General features: G+C 33.0%; 2 protein-coding genes across 4 annotated transcripts; one reads left to right on the top strand and one right to left on the bottom strand.

Moving 5' to 3' along the window:
* Nucleotides 1-425: 425 nt before the first annotated feature.
* Nucleotides 426-4,804, bottom strand: LOC115981711 (binding partner of ACD11 1-like). 3 transcript variants are annotated; one of them, XM_031104034.1, is made up of 7 exons: nucleotides 4,569-4,787; nucleotides 4,252-4,308; nucleotides 3,443-3,532; nucleotides 2,838-2,941; nucleotides 2,683-2,758; nucleotides 2,129-2,212; nucleotides 426-1,250 (listed from the first exon to the last, which is right to left on the bottom strand). In XM_031104034.1, the coding sequence occupies exons 3-7, from the start codon at nucleotides 3,443-3,445 to the stop codon at nucleotides 666-668; spliced, it is 852 nt and encodes a 283-aa protein (XP_030959894.1). In that variant the 5' UTR covers nucleotides 3,446-3,532; nucleotides 4,252-4,308; nucleotides 4,569-4,787; the 3' UTR covers nucleotides 426-665. The 3 variants fall into 3 exon arrangements, with proteins under 3 accessions (XP_030959894.1, XP_030959893.1, XP_030959895.1); XM_031104033.1 differs by lacking the exon at nucleotides 4,252-4,308 and having other exon boundaries at nucleotides 4,569-4,804; XM_031104035.1 differs by lacking the exon at nucleotides 4,252-4,308 and having other exon boundaries at nucleotides 3,443-3,545.
* Nucleotides 4,805-8,826: 4,022 nt separating this feature from the next.
* LOC115980854 (B3 domain-containing protein At1g05920-like) lies at nucleotides 8,827-9,660 on the top strand. Its single transcript, XM_031103064.1, has one exon. The coding sequence runs from the start codon at nucleotides 8,827-8,829 to the stop codon at nucleotides 9,658-9,660; it is 834 nt and encodes a 277-aa protein (XP_030958924.1).
* The last annotated feature ends 9,340 nt before the right edge of the window (nucleotides 9,661-19,000 follow it).

The raw sequence follows: 19,000 nt of genomic DNA on the forward strand, positions 1-19,000 counted from the left end.
GAGGGAGAGTAGAGTAGAGTAGAGTAGAGTTAGCTGGAAATTAGCCTAGTTTTCAGACAACTATACTCTACTTTTCCTTCCTCCCTCCCCCCTCTAACCAAACAGGACATAAGAGAATTTGGAAGGAAAAAAACCTAGAAGCAATATATACCATAAAGGAATCATTTACTTAAGCAAAATCAACATTCTGGTTGGAAAAATTATAAATAAATTCATTACCAGGAACAACACACGATTCTATAGCTAAATGGAGGACAGTAGCATTTCAATATTTCAGCTGACAAAGGAGGTTACTTCATATAAACCAAAAGAACAAAAATTTCTATTTCAAAATGAAATTTATGATGGAAGTAGTCTAAGACTGCTATCCACTTGACTTAAGAGCAACTCCTTTCAAAGGCAGTTGTACATTTCTTACCTATTAATATATATATATATATATATATATATATTTTTTTTTTTTTTTTGAGTTAATTTCTTACCTATATTTGAGTTCAATGGAGATGTAAGGAGCAAGCCACAAAATTTAAATTCACTAGAGCAATTAACATGACCCACCATTGTACAACAGGCAATCTATGTCACTGAATCTTTGTACTGAAGCATATCACACAGCAAATTGAAAAGTAATCCAAATGTATTGGAGAAAGGAAAATCCAAAGCAGTTATATCATTCCAAGCTTACTGTCATAAGCTGAATTGAGCGGAACCATTGGAGGCTCTGCTGTGGAAGACCCGTCAAGATGCATCTGTGCAAAATCATTGATGATCCCTGTCCTTTGCCTATAAATTATCTCATTTTTTTCCTCCTCAGCCTTATCGACCTTCTCCTTGGTCATCATAGTTACATCCTCAGCTGCCTTTGCAACTGCACCAAATGCACTTGAAATCCATGAAGCTCCAGTTAATAAATAATGATTGTTTACAATAGCAGATCCTGCACCGCTTGCCTTCTGTTCAGCAGCAGCAAAAGCAGATTTTGTCTTCTCAGACACATGGAACCACTCATCCATCTCTCTCACCTTTTCATTGACTATTGTGGTTCCAATGCTTAGCTTCTCACTCAGGCCAATTTTACGGTCAATGGAAGCAACTGTGGCAGAGGCATTTGACGTCAAGTGATGTCGTTCATCAAGGGCTTTAGTCTTGTTAATTGCGTCCTTTCCCAAGACAAAACCCTTAGCAAGCATGGTGCTCACCACATCTTCAGCCTTCTTAACAGCAGAGCCAGTAGCAGCTGGCTTTTTCTCCTTTCAAGAAGAATATATAGAAAGTTCAGAAAGAAGGAATTGCCTTTGGAAAACTTTTTTTTTTGGGGGGAGAGAGAAGAAGTTACTTCATATAAATCCACACATATGCAGCATTAATTTTAAATTTCACCCAAAGAAGGAAAGAAAGAGAGAAATATCTCATCTGAAGTGTTCCAGACAGAGAAACACAGCAGTCAAGCAAAGCAAACCAGATTCAGTGTAACTTCACATAGTCATTCTCTTTTGAAGATGGTTAGAACTTATAACACCACTAGGCCGCAAATGTGGCGGTTCAATATACACTCTGTCAAGTTCATAATTTTCGTTTATTGTCTAAATTAAAATTTATTGCAATGCAATAAGTATTTACTGATAGAAAAACCATTTCACATTTTAGAGATTAGACATATGTGAATAGCCTCTACCCACACTAAAACATCTGAAAGCAAGAGCCTATACCATATGCATTTAGTTGCTGAAATTTAAATAATAGATGTGTGTGCATGTGTATCATAAATCATATATACTACTTGAAAATATAGAAGTTTAGCTCATTGCTAATTTTTGCCCTTTAAATATCTGAGATCTAGAATATAACTTCAAGTATTACTATATATGGCAATCTCCATATGTGACCAAATGATGCACATTATTTTATTTCTTTTGGAACTGTAAAGTCTCCAATATTTCATAAGATCTGAAGAAAAATAAATAAAGAATATGAGCCTGAACACCAGAAAAATGGACAAAAATTATTCTCCTACTTGTTATTAGCCATATTCCACTAAATTTACATGTCAAGTGCAGCACTGGAGTGGATAATCATCCTTAATGATGTGAATATAAAGATATAATTCTAAACAAGCTAAATGATTTACCGGGCTTGGTGGGATTGCTTCAGGGGGCAGCTGGTAATTCTCAACAGGTGTAATGGAGACAGAAAGATCAGCTATTGTAGCTCCCTGGGTTGACATGTAAGAAAATTTAGAATAGGTACATATATATTTTTAAAAAGTAAAATATTCAAATGGTATCCAACAAACATAAGAGTGTTAGGAAGGCATGCACGAATGATGCATCCAAGCTTGCCTTGAGTTGTGATCAATGCCATCAAGTGAGACCTTGAGGCCCACTCCTTTAGTGCTACTACTGCATTAGGCCGGGCCAATGCCTTAAGCTGACTGACTAATGCAGTACTGTGAATGAGTTCTACACAGAGGACTAACACTTAAATTACCCGGTGTTGTAAATCTTCAGAGTTTTACTATTTATGATTTTATTTCGTTTCAAATTTTTTGATTTTTAACGATAAGGGATTTTTAGGGCTCATGTATTATCTCAACACCTTCCCTGGTCTCACATAATTGACTAATGAAACTTTCTGCACAAGTATAAGAACTAATAGTTCAAACACCATTATGGACGGACATACTGATAGGAGTGCTGCTGTTTCTGCTCCCTGTGAATCCTTGAAGGTAACATAGGCAAGCCAGGTCTTATCAGTTTCCCTGCCAAGAGTATAACCAAACTTTTTTCAGAATGACTTTTCTGACAACTCTAATGTACATATAATTCAAACATATTGACCTTTGCATTTCGACATAGTGAATATCACCCGAAAATGAAAAGAATTCTCTGATATCCCTCTCAGAAGCAGCTAGTGAAATGTTGCTAACCTTAACCGTTCTTATCTGTAAGGTGTAAAAAAAGAAATAACTCTGGTTACTTTTTCACCGAGGGACTGATGCATCAAAACAAAACTTTATGGTCATTTACATTGAATTAAGTCGAATGCTTGAATGCCAGACAAATTTTACAATTGGGTTTATGACAAAAAAAATCTTTTTAAGTCCAAGTTCTTGACTGATAACCTGACAAGTTGTTAGTGAAACTAACAAATAGGTAGATAAGTGATTGAATTGAAACCAGACTTTCACTTTAAAAAATTACCAACTCTCATTCACAACCTCAAAGAGACCTCATATGAATATGAAGCCATAGTTCTTATAATTATTGGTGGTGCTACTGCTAGTACCAATACTATTCTTGCTGATGCTGAAAAGTTCCAAAAGAAAATACATGCATTCAAAAATCCAAATATAAAAGCAGGATTTTCACAACTAATATCCAGATCATGAATAAAATTCTACTGTTAATAGCAGTAGCTAGTGTTATGCCTAATTTATTTTTACCATCACATCTGACACATTGATTATCCAGTTTGGTGTCGTGGATGATTGGGGACTTGCTTCAATCCCCTGATCGGTATGGTCCTTTGGGACCTGCAAAAAAAATCTACATAAGGTACTTTTCAAGGTTAGAGGTAAAACAGAAAGCTTTATAAGCAACAATAAGCAAGAAGCATTATACAAATTAAGTCATACAAGGACAGAGTAGAAATCAGTTATTTGAGCATAGCATGGCAATGAAGTAAAGGTGAAAGAAAAGGAACATATGCAAGACAGGATAGACTACAGAGGATAAGAGAAGTTGGCAAAAACGTATACTGAATTAATTGAAAATTCATAAGGGAGTGATATGATGTAGCCATGCTATATCATTGGATGCTAAAATGCATCACTGGGACAATAACGAGTATGGTAAATATTCAATTCAATTTAATCCGATTTGTGGAGCCTAAAGCTCATGTTCAAAATTCACAACAACTTAGTGAAGAAATTAGTGTACACGAGATGATAACTAGTAATTATTCAGTACTTTGAAAGCAATACTCCCTACTCACACACACATAACAATGGATCAGCAAATTATATTTACAATTCCACCTCATTATTCATGTGAGAGGAGGTAGCATTCCTCTAGTAATATATACTAAAGAATTTTCCACAATAAAACACAAGCAATATCTCTTAGTCACAAAGCTATAAAGAGCAATACAAAAGAAACATACATTCAAATTTCATTTCTTCCCTTGAATTAAGGTCCTATGTTTAGTTCAACGTTAATGTAATTAAAACCAAGTACATTTGAATAGTCTAACCTATTGGTCCGATCATTCATATTCCGATTCCATGTTTGCTTGCCTACTTGGCACTTGCTAAGAAAATTAAGGACAGAAAAATTTTATTAAAAAAAATAAATAAATAAATAAATAAAGGAAAAAGAAAGAAGAACAGAGTGTCTAAAGTTACATTTGGTTTGTCTCTTAGACATAATCAAGAAAGAAATCTTAGACATTGGCATCAAACACAAAACAAATCTATCAACCAAAATGGTAATGAGCTACAAATCATGATGGATCTGACTAAGACCCAAATATTACTAAAATTATATGACACAAAAAACACGTAAACTCACCGACATTTCAAGATTGTGGTAACAGGAGCAAAAAAAGGGACCTCCGGTGGGAGAGAGGAGAACGTAGAAGAAGTGATCTGATAAGCTTCAATGTTACGGAATCCTAGTAGAAGAATGCATTTGATTTGAGATTGTGTTTTTTGTGTTTGTGTATTTGTTTTTTTCTATTATTATTATTATATTTTATGAGTTCGCGCGCTAATCACGAGAGATTTTCGGTCTGGGTTGATTGTGCTTGGATGGTATGGATTGTTCCACCAACAAGAGTGCCTAATACTATATATTACCTTATTAAACTTGTAGTATTATTAGATTTTTTTTTTTTTTTTTTTTTTTTTGGTGATGATCATTACTCTATATATATAAATTACATATTTTTCACTCTAAATTATATATATTTTTACATTTTACTCCATAAACTATTGAAAGACAGGAAACTATTGAAAGGCAGGAACGACCCCTTAAAAATTATAACTTTGTAATACCTAATTCTCATCCGTTTTGGGATCAAGTTTATCTAGACATGACATTAAAAAACTAATCTACTCATCCCTCCAAAACATTTGGCTGAGGGTAAATTGGTTTTTTAACACTACATTTTGTTAGACTTAATACAGAAAGTGATGGGAAGGAGTAAAGTGTTGTTATACAGGTTTTAGTTTGAGTGATCGATGGTGCATTCTTTTAGTTTGGGGGTAAGTGTGAAATGTGGTATAGTTTAGAGAGGAAAAAAAATGTAATTTTTTTATTTATTTTTCCTTTAAACTTTCAAAATATTATGAGCTATATCAAACGAAAGTGATTCATAATCCCAAGTCTTTATAAACTTTATACAGCTTTACCATCTTGCCATCATTTGGCTTTTAGTTCACGGAATCTTGTCATGATTAGAGACTAATATCTATCACTTTCTGTTTAATGTGATGACATGACATTACCATATTTGATCAAAATTAAATTAAGTTTTTTTTTTTTTTGCTTTTTTTTTTTGAGAAACCAATAATTAAGTTAGAGAATTAGAGTTTCGGCTTTGTATTTTCTATATTTTTCTGGGAAATTGTAATTTTATTTTAACTATGATGTAATTGCAATGTTTCCATTAAATTACTAAAATAAGTAATATATCCCCCTTAGTACTCGGTAATAAAAAATTGTCGGTAACAAGTACTTTGTCCTTTCGATCCTTGCCATTAGGATTTCCACCAAATTTAACATAGGATATGTCTTTTTGAAAAAAACAAAAAGGGAATACAAAAACTTTAATAGTAAGGATCAGATGCTTAATTATTATATACAGTATATCAATTATTAATAGAGAAGATTGTTTGGTTTAGAAAGTTAAGGAGCAATTATCACTGCACCATAGTTTAAGGGTAAAGTGTAATTAACCTACATTTTTAATGGTTTTTTTTTTTTTCTTGTCCAAAATTTTCATATGGATTTCTTGTTTAGAAGTAAATGTAATTGTTATTTGACAAGAAACTTTCCCAATTAAACTAATTTGAACACACAAAAAATCAATTAGTATCGTAGTCTAATAAATAAATAAAAAATCATTATGGAGTAGAAACTAGCTAAAATTCTGTAGTATTTATCAAAAAAAATATAATTGTTATTTGAATTAATGAAGAATTTATTGCTCTATGCCCGTAATTGTATTTCTAATTAGAATAATATTCATCTCTCTCTCTGGCTTTCCATTGATGTCATGGTACTACAAAGGTTTTGTATGTGCTCAGAATCAATCAAGTTGCACTTATTATGTGAAAGAAGGCTTCCCATGAATCTTACTACATGTATCATTGTATCTTCTTCCCTCTCATAGTATGCCTACGTATATTTGATTTATGAGATAATTATTATGAAAGGATGGATGCAGATATCACAGCAACAAGGCAAAAGAATAGCTACATACAATTGTGCGATTATAGCTTGTGGCTTCTTATTGTGGATTGTGGTAGACAACTGCATGTTGTGGCTTCTTATTGTTAAAAAATAAGCTACAAGTTGCGATTATGCATTTTTGTTTTATGATTTAGAAGTTAGAACCTCACTAAGTTATGGTCTTTTGTATCCATCCCCGAAAAGCAAACTCGGGATATAAAATCTTGCCTGCAAAAATTGTGTACCAATTGTGCGATTATGCATGTTCAATGAATTGCCCTTTTTGTGTGTGTGTGCGCGAATAGGTCCCACCCCCCTTAAAAAGAAATGGCAATCTTGTGTTATTTGAATGAGACAATTGTACTACTTCTAAGATGGAGAAGCCACCTTTCTCCAAAAAAAAAAAAAAAAAAAAAAAAAAAAAAAAAAAAAAAAAAAAAATGGAGAAGCCACAACCAATTATTAGGTAATTAGGAAAATTATTAAGTACTCCCAGAGTATTATAAATACGTATACTCTTCTCTTACATGAATGATGGGTCCTACCATGAATTTAATTAGTAAGACTCACCATTCATGTGAAAAGAGGAAGCATACATTTATGGTACTCTGGGAGTACACAATAATTTCCCAAGTAATTGAGTGGCATCCATATAACAATTGTCTTAGAGTGCGTTTGGGAAGCGCGTTTTGCGCTTCCCAAACGCGCGTTTGTGTTTAAGATTTTTTTTTTTTTTTTTTCAGCGAATGAACAGTAAAAGTACTGTTCATACACTATGCAGGAGACAAATTTTACTGTGCAGAGACAAATTTTACTGTTCATACACTGTTTGTGCACTGTTCATGGGACCCACAATCACTTTATTCAGAAAAAAATATTAAAAATGGGTCCCACAGTACTATTTACACATTTAAAAATTATTTTACTACAGTGTTTTTCAGTTTTCAGTTTTCAGCTGTATCCAAACGGACCCTTAGTGTAGTGCTTCTAATGAAATATTTTTCAAAATAATTAAGTTGGCAAACTTTTATTAATTCTCATTTAGGGTTGCCACTAATATTATTTAATTTTTTATTTACCAATTACAACATAAAATTTCAACAATTATAAATTTTTTTTGTGAAATTTTGTATGTCTTTAGATTTATTGATTAAAAATGTTGCTACCATAAATTACTATAAAAAGCTTACAGATTATGGTAAGATTATAATAAGTACCACTTAAACTATTTTTTTTAATGATTTGTGATGTCGGTTTTTGTAAAGTTTATGTAATAAAATTGTAGTATGCCTAGCATTAGCTTTTTGAAAATTACCTAGAGATGGATTAAATTTTTCATCCGACTGACTTCAAATCCGATCCTGCATTTGTGTAATTCTCAATCACTAGTGCATGGAACTCTCAAATATACACAATAACTAGTGAAACTTGTAAAACAGTGAAGAAGAAGAATTCTTTACTTTGAGATTATATTGGAGATATTCTTTTTTAAAACAAAATCCAATTAATAGCATTACTTCTCCAGTACTGGTCTCTCGTGTGAGAGGAAAACTAATTCGTTGCCTCAAAGAACAACTCTTAGTACCCCATCCAATCCTCCATAATTAAAGCTTTAAACATTTTGTTCCATCAATTGCATAAAAATCTTTTTCTTTTTCTTCTTCTTTTATTTTGTTTTAAATTTTTTTTTTCACCCACATCTAAGAATGAATCCAATGCTAAGCTTGTATCTCGTCTAATATTATTTTGTTAATTGTGGCAGATTGGTCAGTAATTAGATATTGCAATTTTACCCTAAATTACTAATCCAGGGTATCCAAATAAAAGAAAAAAAAATTAATCCAAGTTTGAGTCGGATTATAAATATATCAATAGAGCTAAATACAATACTATAAAACTCATGAATTTGTTTACTGTAGAATTTCGGCATTAAGTTATCTTTTTTGAAGAATAATTAAATTAAATAAATAATACAGTCTTTTTAATATAATTATAAAACCTAATACATTGCAAGTAACGTAAGGAAGTGTAATCAATTTTTAAGCCTAATTGATTCTCAAAAAAAAAAAAATTAAGCCTAGTTTTTATTCAAAAAAAAAAAGTTTTAAGCCTAATTTGTTTCCCATAAAATAAATAAATAAATTTTAAGCTTTGCCGCCTTTGTGTATTCTTATACTAGCCTGAGTCCGAATCCTATTCCTATTTTAATTAGTACTCCGTTCTTTTGACGAACAGATTGTTATAAATAGCACACGTACAAACACAAATTGTTTGCAGAGCCACAAGTACTATAGTTTCTTGAAAATTTCTCCTTTTAGCATTGCAAAAATCCTGAGTTTTATTTTCTTTTCTTGAAGTTGATGAAAAAGAAGAGATGATGAGTAAACATACTGATACAGATTTGAGGATCGATTCTCTTCCCCCAAGCGAAAACAACGATGGGGATAAAGCTATTCTGACAACTGAGGGGGTTTTGAAGAAGTTTTTTTTATTTCACATAAAAAACTCAGCACATAAGCAAGTATTCGAGCAATCCTTCTCGTCTGCATGTTCGGATCGTGAAGCCAATAAGAGGGTATCCAAGACCATACCACCCAAAAAACCTGATGATAATCACGCTGTAACAACAACAAAGCCAATGCCAGAGTCCAAACCTACAAGCTCCAAGCGGTGCTTCTATGAAGACAATAAAGAACAAGAAGAAGGAAAGAATAAGAAGAACAAAAGGAGAGTGAGGGTGCAAGCAGACCCAATAACACCAAAGCTGCCCACAGAGTTCGAACAAAAAGTTAAGGGAGAGCTTAAAGGTTCAGATGTGAAGCTTGTGATTGAAAAGGAATTGTTTAAGACTGATATGGAGAAACATCAAAATCGGCTTTTAATACCAAGGGCTCAAGTAAATGTTGAGTTTCTTACTGATGAGGAAAAAGCGTCTTTGAATGAAAAAAAAGGGAACCATTACGTAGGCATAGAGGTCCCAATGATATACTGGAAGACAAAAGAATTGGAAGCTCCATTGATGGAGCCAAGGCTTGACTCATCGACCATTTGGTTGAAGAATTGGAAGTCGGGTAACAAAAACGCATTGGTGTTGGCCTCTCCATGGATAAGAATTGCATCTGAAAACGGACTCGAGATTGGCAATATTATACAGCTTTGGTCTTTTAGAGTGAAGCAAGAGCTCCACATGGCCCTCGTTAGGCTATAGAGTTAGTGTTTTAGTTTTATTGAAGGTCAAAATGCAAAAACAATCTCAAAAATTTCAAGACTTCATTATAACTCCATGAGATTTTTAAGAAAACTCACCAATTAATTCATGTTACTAGTCACGTGATGACTGTATTATTTCCGTCCATGTATAAGAGCTAACAGAAGTTGGTCTTAGGAATCAATTTGATATATATAAAAATCTCAAGGAATTATAAGAAAGAATTGATACCTTAAACCTAAACGAGTGGTTTTGCATTTAGGGTTTATTTTATTTTATTTTATTTTAGTTTTAGTTTTTAATAAATTGTATTCTTCCCCTCAAATAGTATTAATAGGTAAACGGTGACATTGTTCAACTTTGAATTTTGAGAAATTACAACTCCGCCATAGTTTAGTGACGAAATGCAATTAACTTAATTTTTTTTCTTTATGCTTTTATTTGTTAACCAAACTTTTCATAGGGATTTTCCTTGTTGTACAAGTAATGAACAAAGATTAAATTAAATGTTATACACTATTTCCCTGTTTTGTGAAGATAAAGTTTTGAGGAAATAAATTCATTATCACCTATTACTTCTCACTCACAAATCTCAAAAAAAAAAAAAAAATTCTCTCTCTCTCTCTCTCTCTTAGAATTCTTTCATCACTCTCTCGAATTCTCTCTCTCACAAATCTCAAAAAAAAAAAAATTATCTATCTCTCACTCTCTCAAATTCTCTCTCTCTCTCTCTCTCAAAGAAATTTTCTCATTCTTTCACAAAGGGTCAACTTCTCACTCTCACAAAGAAACTATGTCTCAAACTAATACTGAAATTGAAGTTGTCCCACTTCCAGAATGGGAGTACAACATCATCAATTCTGAAGGGGAGCCCGTCAAGGTAACACTGAAAAAGCCTCCTCAAGTAAATTATATTCTCTCCCCTTTGTTGCAGAAAATTATAGTTTTTTTTTTTTTCTTAGAACCTATTGCTGAGAACTTATAGGTTTTTTTTTTTTTTTGCTGAAAACTATTCTACTTTCACTTTTTCGTTTCAGTTTGTCTCTTTAAATAAAACTCAAAACTCTGTAACTCATCAGTATCTCTCTGTATCAATGGGTTTGTTTGTAATAATTATGATTTTTTTTTGAAAAGAAACTGAATCACTACAACGAAAAAAATTGTTGCAATAACATTAGAATCATTGCAATAGTTTATACGAAGTGTTGCAATAAACTTTGAGGTAATAGGTTTGTGCTACGTAAAAATTTCGTTGCAATAAACCTTAAATATTTTAATGACAATTTTGATGTAATAATATATTTGTTGCCGCAATAAACAATTTACTTTCGAATATCTTGTTGCAATAGGCTATTCTTTCCAGAATTTTATTATAATAAATTGCAAAGAATTTACAAAAATAATTTGGATCAAATTATTGCAACGGTATCTTTATTGTAATAGATAATTGTTTCATATTTTTTATTACAATAGATTGTAAAATAATTGAAGTTAGATAATTATAATTATATATTCATTGCAGCTTCATGTTTTTCATTACAATAAATTATAAAATAATTGATATTTTATTATTGCAATGTTATATTTGTTGCAATTAGTTGTTTCCTTGAAATTTCTATTGTAATATATTGCAAAATAATTTGTATCAAGTTATTACAATGGTTTCTTCAATTTAAGTTATTGGATAAAAATTTTGATTTCTTTATTGCAAAAAAATTTCTAAATTCAATTTAGTATTGAAGCCTCTATTGCAACTGAAATTTATAAATTATTGCAACTAATTATTATTAATGTAATAATTTGCTTGTTACAATCGCAACGACTCATAAGTTTTATATATTTTTAAACCTATTTTTCCCCCACTAAACATACCATATTTAACATGTTAACAATATAAAAATATCTTCAAAAAATAAATAAATAAATCTACAAAAGACGAAAACCATCAACACTTGTTGAATTTATATTCAACCACGTAAATTCATTATCACAACCATCAAATATACAACTAGTAGAAAAGACAATGCTTGAGAAAATTTTGTGAAGATAAAATTTTGGGGAAATAAATTCATTATCAGCTTTTCTTCTCACTCACAGATCTCAAAAAATACTGAAATTGAAGTTGTCCCACTTCCAGAATGGGAATACGACATCATCAATTCTAAAGGGGAGCCCATCAAGGTAACACTAAGAAAGCCTCCTCAGTTAAATTATATTCTCTCCCCTTTTTTGCATAAAATTATAGTTTTTTTTTTTTTTTTTTTTTTTGCTGAGAACTTTTTTTTTTTTTTTTTTTTGCTGAGAACTTATTATTATTATTATTATTTTTATTTTTATTTTTTTGCTGAGAACTATTTTTCTTTCACATTTTTCATTTCAGTTTGTCTCTTTAAATAAAAACTCAAAACTCTGTAACTCATCAGATTCTCTCTGTATCGATGGATTTGTTTGTAATAATTATGTTTTTTTTTTTTTGGAAAGAGACTGAAATTATGGGCAATGCTTAATAGTTCAATATTTGGTAGAGTAATACCTATGTCCGATGGAAGACTCCCTTGAGGGATTTGCCCAAGAAATTTGTTGTTTTTGAGGGTTAGATTTCGCAAAAAAACTTAGCTTTCCAATATTTGTTGATATGGAACCTACCAATTTAAGAGAATGCAAGTCCAACGTGGTGACTCTCTGATGTTTTTTGACCACAAATAACCCCTGGCCATTAGCAAAAGCTATTGCTGTCAATGTCATTCCAAGAGCTCAAAACCCCGAGAAGGTCATGAGTGATCATAGTTTTGAACTTCAGCAACGATAAGCAATCTGTCTCATTATTCGCACCAACCACAGAGGTGGCTTGCAAACCAAACCACCAAAGAAGGACAAAAGCATATGCATGCATGCAAAAATACGAGGATGGTGGAAGCCCCATATGGAGAAATATGGCTGAAGCAGTTAATTGATACAACTATATATAAGTGTGTGTTCTCAAGAAATCTAGGCTATTTTGATTGTTTAAAATCTCAAGAAGTGGCAAATTTATAACGAGGGAGAGAAGAAAAAATTGGTTCGAGAATAAAGTGATGTTCGAGTCCAATCCAAGAGTTCAAGTGAGATACAATCTGGTCCTCTCGATTGCCGCTCAATTGCTGTTCGATTGATCGGAAGTCGTATATCAGTAAACATAAAAAGCCCATAACTTGTCCGTTTGAAGCCCAAATCGCGATCTTCTTCTTTTTTCTTTTTCTTTTTTTCTCTTTTTTTTTTTCAGTATTTGAAGGACATTATAAGCTAACCCTAGAGGGGGTTTTGAGAGAGAAAAGAGAGCATCTTGTGCCTCCAATTGTAGATCTAGGATTTTTGTACCCAAAACTCTCTAAAGTCTTATACCGGCAATATTCCTAGAAGAATCTGAAGATCTGGTGTCGTAGAGGTTACTGCATACAAGATCAACTACTGATGGTGATCTAAAGCCTTTGAGGGGGGATCTCAAACTCAAAAATGTGGGTGTTTGTGTGGAACATATTCAAGATAGAAGAGTCTGTGGATTCAGAGCTGCACGTGGTTATATGAGTAAGTACTATAAGAGGTAGCAGTAGATGTAGGGTTAAGTCTATTGCAAAAACTTTCATTCTATCATAGTGAATCTATTTATCTTGAGAATAGCTAGGTTAAATTCTCCCCAAGTTTTTACTTTGAAACTGTTGGTTTTATTAGTTTTCCTAGGTAATCATATCGTTGTCTTATTTATTTTCCGCACTATATGATATGATTTATTGTTGTTTAACCTAGATCTGAATAATAAACGTAAGTGTTCATTTGGTTAATTAATTAGGTTAAACAATCTGAGTGTTCAAGGATCTAAACAAATAAACATTTTCTTTTTTCTAAAAGTAATGGATGTTTCTTGACTAAATTCAAATGTAAAATGATTCTTAAAAAAAATCAAATGTAAAATAATAATAAAAAAAACCTTTGCAAAATTTTTAACATAATATTATTTAAATTTGAACTATTTTGAACTTATTTGGGATTCTAGCATTCTTTTAAAATCGAGTTTTGAAACATAATTTCAAATATTGGAAATAAAAACACAATTTAAGAAAAAGACCAAATCTCCACATATCTTCAAAACAGTGTCAATTTAAATATTTATTATGAAAATAATATTATTTTACAAATTTAGCCCAAGAAACCTTAGTAATAATTGAAAAACTAATAGTTTTCCTTGGTTTTTTTTTTTTTTTTTTTTGAGGAGAGTTTCAACATATGGTGTCCACTCTTGATAATAACTTTTTTATTATCAAACCAAGACACCGATTGATTTTTGGTGTAGGCGGGGATTGAACTTTAGATCTCTTATTCAACCATCAGAGACTTTACCAATTGAGTTAACTGAAACCCACAGCTTCCCTAGTTTTGGTGTTCAAGAAAGAATATAACATTGATTTTAGATTTTAAAGGTCAAAATTACTTAATAAATTAAGCACACCTATTGTAATCGTGGAGGTAGCTGTTGGGTTCTAAGATTTTACGTTTAAATATATTAGAACTTCAATTTGTAATGTTGGTAAACCATGATCAAAATGTTTAGTTTTATTTTAGACTTGCTCAAAATATGTTTATGTATAAAGTTGGAATCGAGTGTACTGCAGGATTTACTGTGTAAATCTGCCTGACTCGATCGATCGAGAATTAGACTTGATCGATCGAAACTCGTGCAGATTGTTTTTCTGCAAAATTTTCCAACTCAACCTAGGCTCATTTGATGTGTAAGGTTTTATGTTTTGCCTTAAATATAAAAGGAAAAACTCTAATCACGTTTTGAGGTAACTCTTTGTGCTGTGTGTGTGAATCTCTTGTGAAATCTAGAGGTGCTTGCCTTCATACACACTTAGGATTTCCAATCTCAAGATTGATGTCAAGAGTTTGGTGATCAATTCAGTTGCTGCTTTTAAGAGCTTAAAGATACACAAGTGGGAGTGCTTGTACTTGCTGTGAATCCAAGAAAGAAATAGTCTGTGGACTCGGAGCTATCACGTGGTCGTGATAGTAAGTTTTCTACTCGAGGTAGCAATAAAATGTTAGTGGTCTAAGTCGTTATTATGTAAACTTCAATTCTTTCATAGTGGATTTGTTTTACCTTGAGGATAGTTAGGTTAAATCCTCCCCAAGTTTTTTACCGGTTTGGTTTTCCTAGGTTATCATATCGTTGTGTTCTTTATTTTCCACATTTGTCAATAATATGCTTTATATGTGTTAACCTAGATCTGCATAATTTACCTAAGTTAATCACTTGGCTAAATCACTAGGTTAATCTGGTTGTATTTAAGGGGTCTAAAAACGTACAAGTGGTATTAGAGCGGGTTAGCTCTAGTGTTTAGATCCTTTGATCTAAGAGTTGATCCTTGACCCCTGTTGTCATGGAATATGGTCACTCTCTTGTTATTCCACCTCACTTTGATGGGAATAATTATGCCTACTGGAAAGTAAGGATGAAAGTATTCTTGAAATCTATTGATGAGAGAGTCTAGAACTCCGTTGAATACGGATGGGAGAAGCCCACTACTCCAATGAGTGAGTGGCAAACTTCTTAAAAAGAAGCAGCCACTTTTAATAGCAAGGTTATGAATGCTATCTTTAATACTGTTTCTATGGAAGAATTTAAGAGAATCTCTAATGTTGAGGTTGCTCATACTGCTTGGAATATCCTTCAAATTGTGCATGAAGGCACAAAGGCAGTTAAAATCAATAAGTTGTAGTAAGTAACAACTAGATTTGAAAGTATTAAGATGTCTAATGATGAATCTTTTGATGAATTCTATGCTAAGCTTAATGATATTATTAATTCTACATATAATTTGGGTGAAATCTATGATCAACCTAAAATTGTTAGGAAAATTCTTAGATTTTTGACTGAGGATTTTAGACCTAAGGTGACTGTCATCACTAAAAGCAAGGATGTGGACTCCATCCCTGTTAATGAACTTGTAGGATCTCTTTAGTCCTATGAGTTGGACCTACCTAAGACTAGCAAATCCAAATCAATGGCTCTTAAGTCTGTTGATGATGTTGATGTGAGTAGATTTGATGATGAGCTCTCTGCTACAGAGATTGCTTACCTTGCCAAGAATTTTAGAAACTTTCTTAAGAACAATAACATAATGGCAAGAGGTAAAAACAATGTTGAACCTAGAAATTTTAGGAGGAATAGTCCCACTAAGGTGAATAACACTAAAAAACCTAAAGAGAAAGTAGGTCAACCTTCTAATAATTCTATGGGTCAACAATGTTTTGGTTGTCAAGGATATGGTCATGTGAAATTAGAATGTCCTACATTCTTGAGGTCTAAGGGTAAGACTATGGCCGTAACCCTTAGTGATGATGAAATTTCTGAGAATGAGTCTGGTAGTGATGAGGATGGAAATTTCATTGCTTTCACTGCTACTAAAAGTGTTGTTGTTGAGGAGAACCCTTCTGATGGGGAACTCTCTAAGGATGTAGATTTGCAAGAAGCCTATAATAAATTTTGCAAAATTGCTGTAAAGGATGCTATAAGTGTTGATCTAGGCTTAAAGAAAATTGCATCTCTTGAACTAGATAAGAAAAATTTGCTTGTGAAACTGTTTGATACTAATGAATTGTTGAATAATGTGAAGACTGAGAACATGTTTTTACTTGATAAAATTAAGAATTTGGAACTTGAATTATCTATTGGTAGAGAACAAACAAATAGGTCTGCAAGCTCCAAACTTGATCAAATGCTGAGTGTTCAAAAGTCTCCTTCAGACAAAACTGATTTAGGTTTTGTAGAAAGCATCTCTGTGCCTGAAACTCATTCCACAAAATTTATTCCTTCATGTGTTGATATTGTTCATGCATCATATAGATTGTTATTTTCTATATTTCTATGCTAACTTGTAGTTTGCCCTTGGTTTTTGTGTTTTTTTTTTTTTTTTCTCTGTCTCTTTTGTGTCTGTCCTTTTGATCTTTAGCATCATGTCTAGGAAGACTAGAGCTAATAGGAAATCCTCTTCTTCTTCTATCCCCACCTTTGATAATGAGAGGTTTCTGAGTGAGAAAAATCAAGAAACTTATGAGAAGCTGAACATTCGTAGGAATGTATGGGCTATGTGAAAGGTTGTGTTAGATGAGTTGAATGCTGAGATTCGGAGAAACTTTGAGCGTAGGGGTTGGCTTCCTTTGCTAGACATTTCACATCCTCCTCTGGCTACCTTGATTAGAGAGTTCTACTCGAACCTCTCTGTCCACTCCTATGATTCCAACACTCTGGTGAGAAGTTGGATATGGGGTGATGAGCACACCATTACTTTTTCGGTAGTGGCTGATACTCTAGGGGTGCCACTGGTTTAGTATCTTGTTTATCCTTACGATGAGTCTCCTCCCCTAGATGACATTATGTCATTTATTATTGGTACTTCTATCTAGTGGGGTTCTAATCCTCGGATCACCTCTCACGAGTTAACCGAGATTCCCTATCTTTTCTTTCGGATTTCTTGCCATTCCATCTGGCTTATCTCTCATCTGCACACCATTCCTTTGGAGAGATATGCATTTTTGTATGCGCTTGTCATGGATGCTTCTATGAGCTTTCCTCATCTTTTCATTCGTTCTTTGATTGAGGTTCATTGGAGTAGTTCTACTGCTCATGCTCTTTTCCTTCCGGTTTTTATTCATCGGATTCTTTTGCATTTGGGTTTAGAGGAGTTTCCGACGTCTGAGCCTGTTCATATTATAGCTCTTGTAAGTGCCACCTTTCTTCAGCAGAGGGCTGCTCAAATGCGAGCTAGCTCTAAACGCCCTAGAGTAGATTCTTCCTCTTCTGGTGCACCTCCTCCTTCTCCTCCTCCTCCTTCTACTTCAAGTGATCCAGCTATAGATGCTTATGTTGATCCGACCGCTGCTGCTATTCCTCCACCTTCGACTTCGAATGACTCGGACATTTGTCGTATGTTGGAGACTATCCTAACCGTTCAAGTGGCTCATGGTCAGCTTTTGATGGACATGCTTGATGAGCTTCAGTTCTTGAAAGCAGATTTAGAGAGTTTTCGTCGTTCACCTCCGCCACCTCCTTTTGGTGATGAGTGAGTGCCCTTTGGCAATTCGTCACAAAAAGGGGGAGTACATATATGTAGAGGAGATTTTGTTAATAGGGGGAGATTTTTTGTTTTGGAGCTGTGGAGTTTTAGATTGTATCTAGGTGCTTCATCATGTATTTATTTTGGCTCATGATGTTTTTTATTTTATTTGAGTTGTCTATGATAAGGGGAGATATTGTGATGTATTTATATCTGTTTCTTGTTTCACATTGTGCTACATTGATTATTGATTTATATTTATGAGGTTTTTCATGATATATGTCTTGTAGTTTATGCTTATGTGAAATCAAGAATTTATTTTGTTTTACTTGTATTTTCCACACATGCATTTATGTGTTTGTTAAGTGTTACAGGAATATACAAGTTGATTCAGTCGTGCTGCTATTTACACTTGCAACTAATAGATAGTGGTTAGGTTGAATTTGTTTGATGGGCAATATTATTGTAATGGGCTGTTTCTATAGCATTTTGTTTAGTTTATGTTTTGTCACGGATTTCCAAAGAGGGAGTTTGTTGGGTTCTAAGACTTTAGGTTTAAATGTATTAGAACTTCAATTTATAATGTTGGCAAATCATGATCAAAACGTTTAGACTTGCTTAAAGTATGTTTATGTATGTAAAGTTGGAATCGAGTGTACTGTAGGATTTACTGTGTAAATCTGCTTGGCTCGATCGATCGAGAATTAGACTCGATTGATCAAAGCTTATGCAAATTATTTTTCTGCAGAATTTTCCAACTCAGTCCAAGCCCGTTTGACGTGTAGGGTTTTATATTTTTGTCTTAAGTATAAAAGGAAAAACCCTAGCCACATTTTGAGGTTGCTCTTTATGCTTTGTGTGTGAATCTCTTGTGAGATCTAGAGGTGCTTGCCTTCATACATGCTTAGGGTTTCCAATCTCAAGATTGATGTCAAGAGTTTGGTGATCAATTCGGTTGCTGCTTTCAAGAGCTTAAAGATACATAAACGATAATGCTTGTACTTGCTGTGAATCCAAGAAAGAAGTAATCTGTGGACTCAGAGCTGTCACGTGGTCGTGGTAATAAGTTTCCTACTTGAGGTAGCAATAGGATGTTAGTGGTCTAAGTCGCTATTGTGTAAATTTCAATTCTTTCATAGTGGATTTGTTTTACCTTGTGGATAGCTAGGTTAAATCCTTCCCAGGTTTTTTACCGGTTTGGTTTTCTTGGGTCATCATATCGTTGTATTCTTTATTTTCCGCACTTGTCA

This window comes from Quercus lobata, chromosome 3 (assembly GCF_001633185.2).
Source record: "Quercus lobata isolate SW786 chromosome 3, ValleyOak3.0 Primary Assembly, whole genome shotgun sequence".
Taxonomy (NCBI): domain Eukaryota; kingdom Viridiplantae; phylum Streptophyta; class Magnoliopsida; order Fagales; family Fagaceae; genus Quercus; species Quercus lobata.

Coding starts and splice junctions, on each gene's coding strand:
- LOC115980854 (XM_031103064.1), top strand. CDS start 8,827: ATGATGAGTAAACATACTGATACAGATTTGAGGATCGATTCTCTTCCC.
- LOC115981711 (XM_031104033.1), bottom strand. Junction 2,213..2,682: donor AAACAGCAGCACTCCTATCA/GTATGTCCGTCC, acceptor ATGTCAACCCAG/GGAGCTACAATAGCTGATCT. Junction 1,251..2,128: donor AAGCAATCCCACCAAGCCCG/GTAAATCATTTA, acceptor TCTTCTTGAAAG/GAGAAAAAGCCAGCTGCTAC.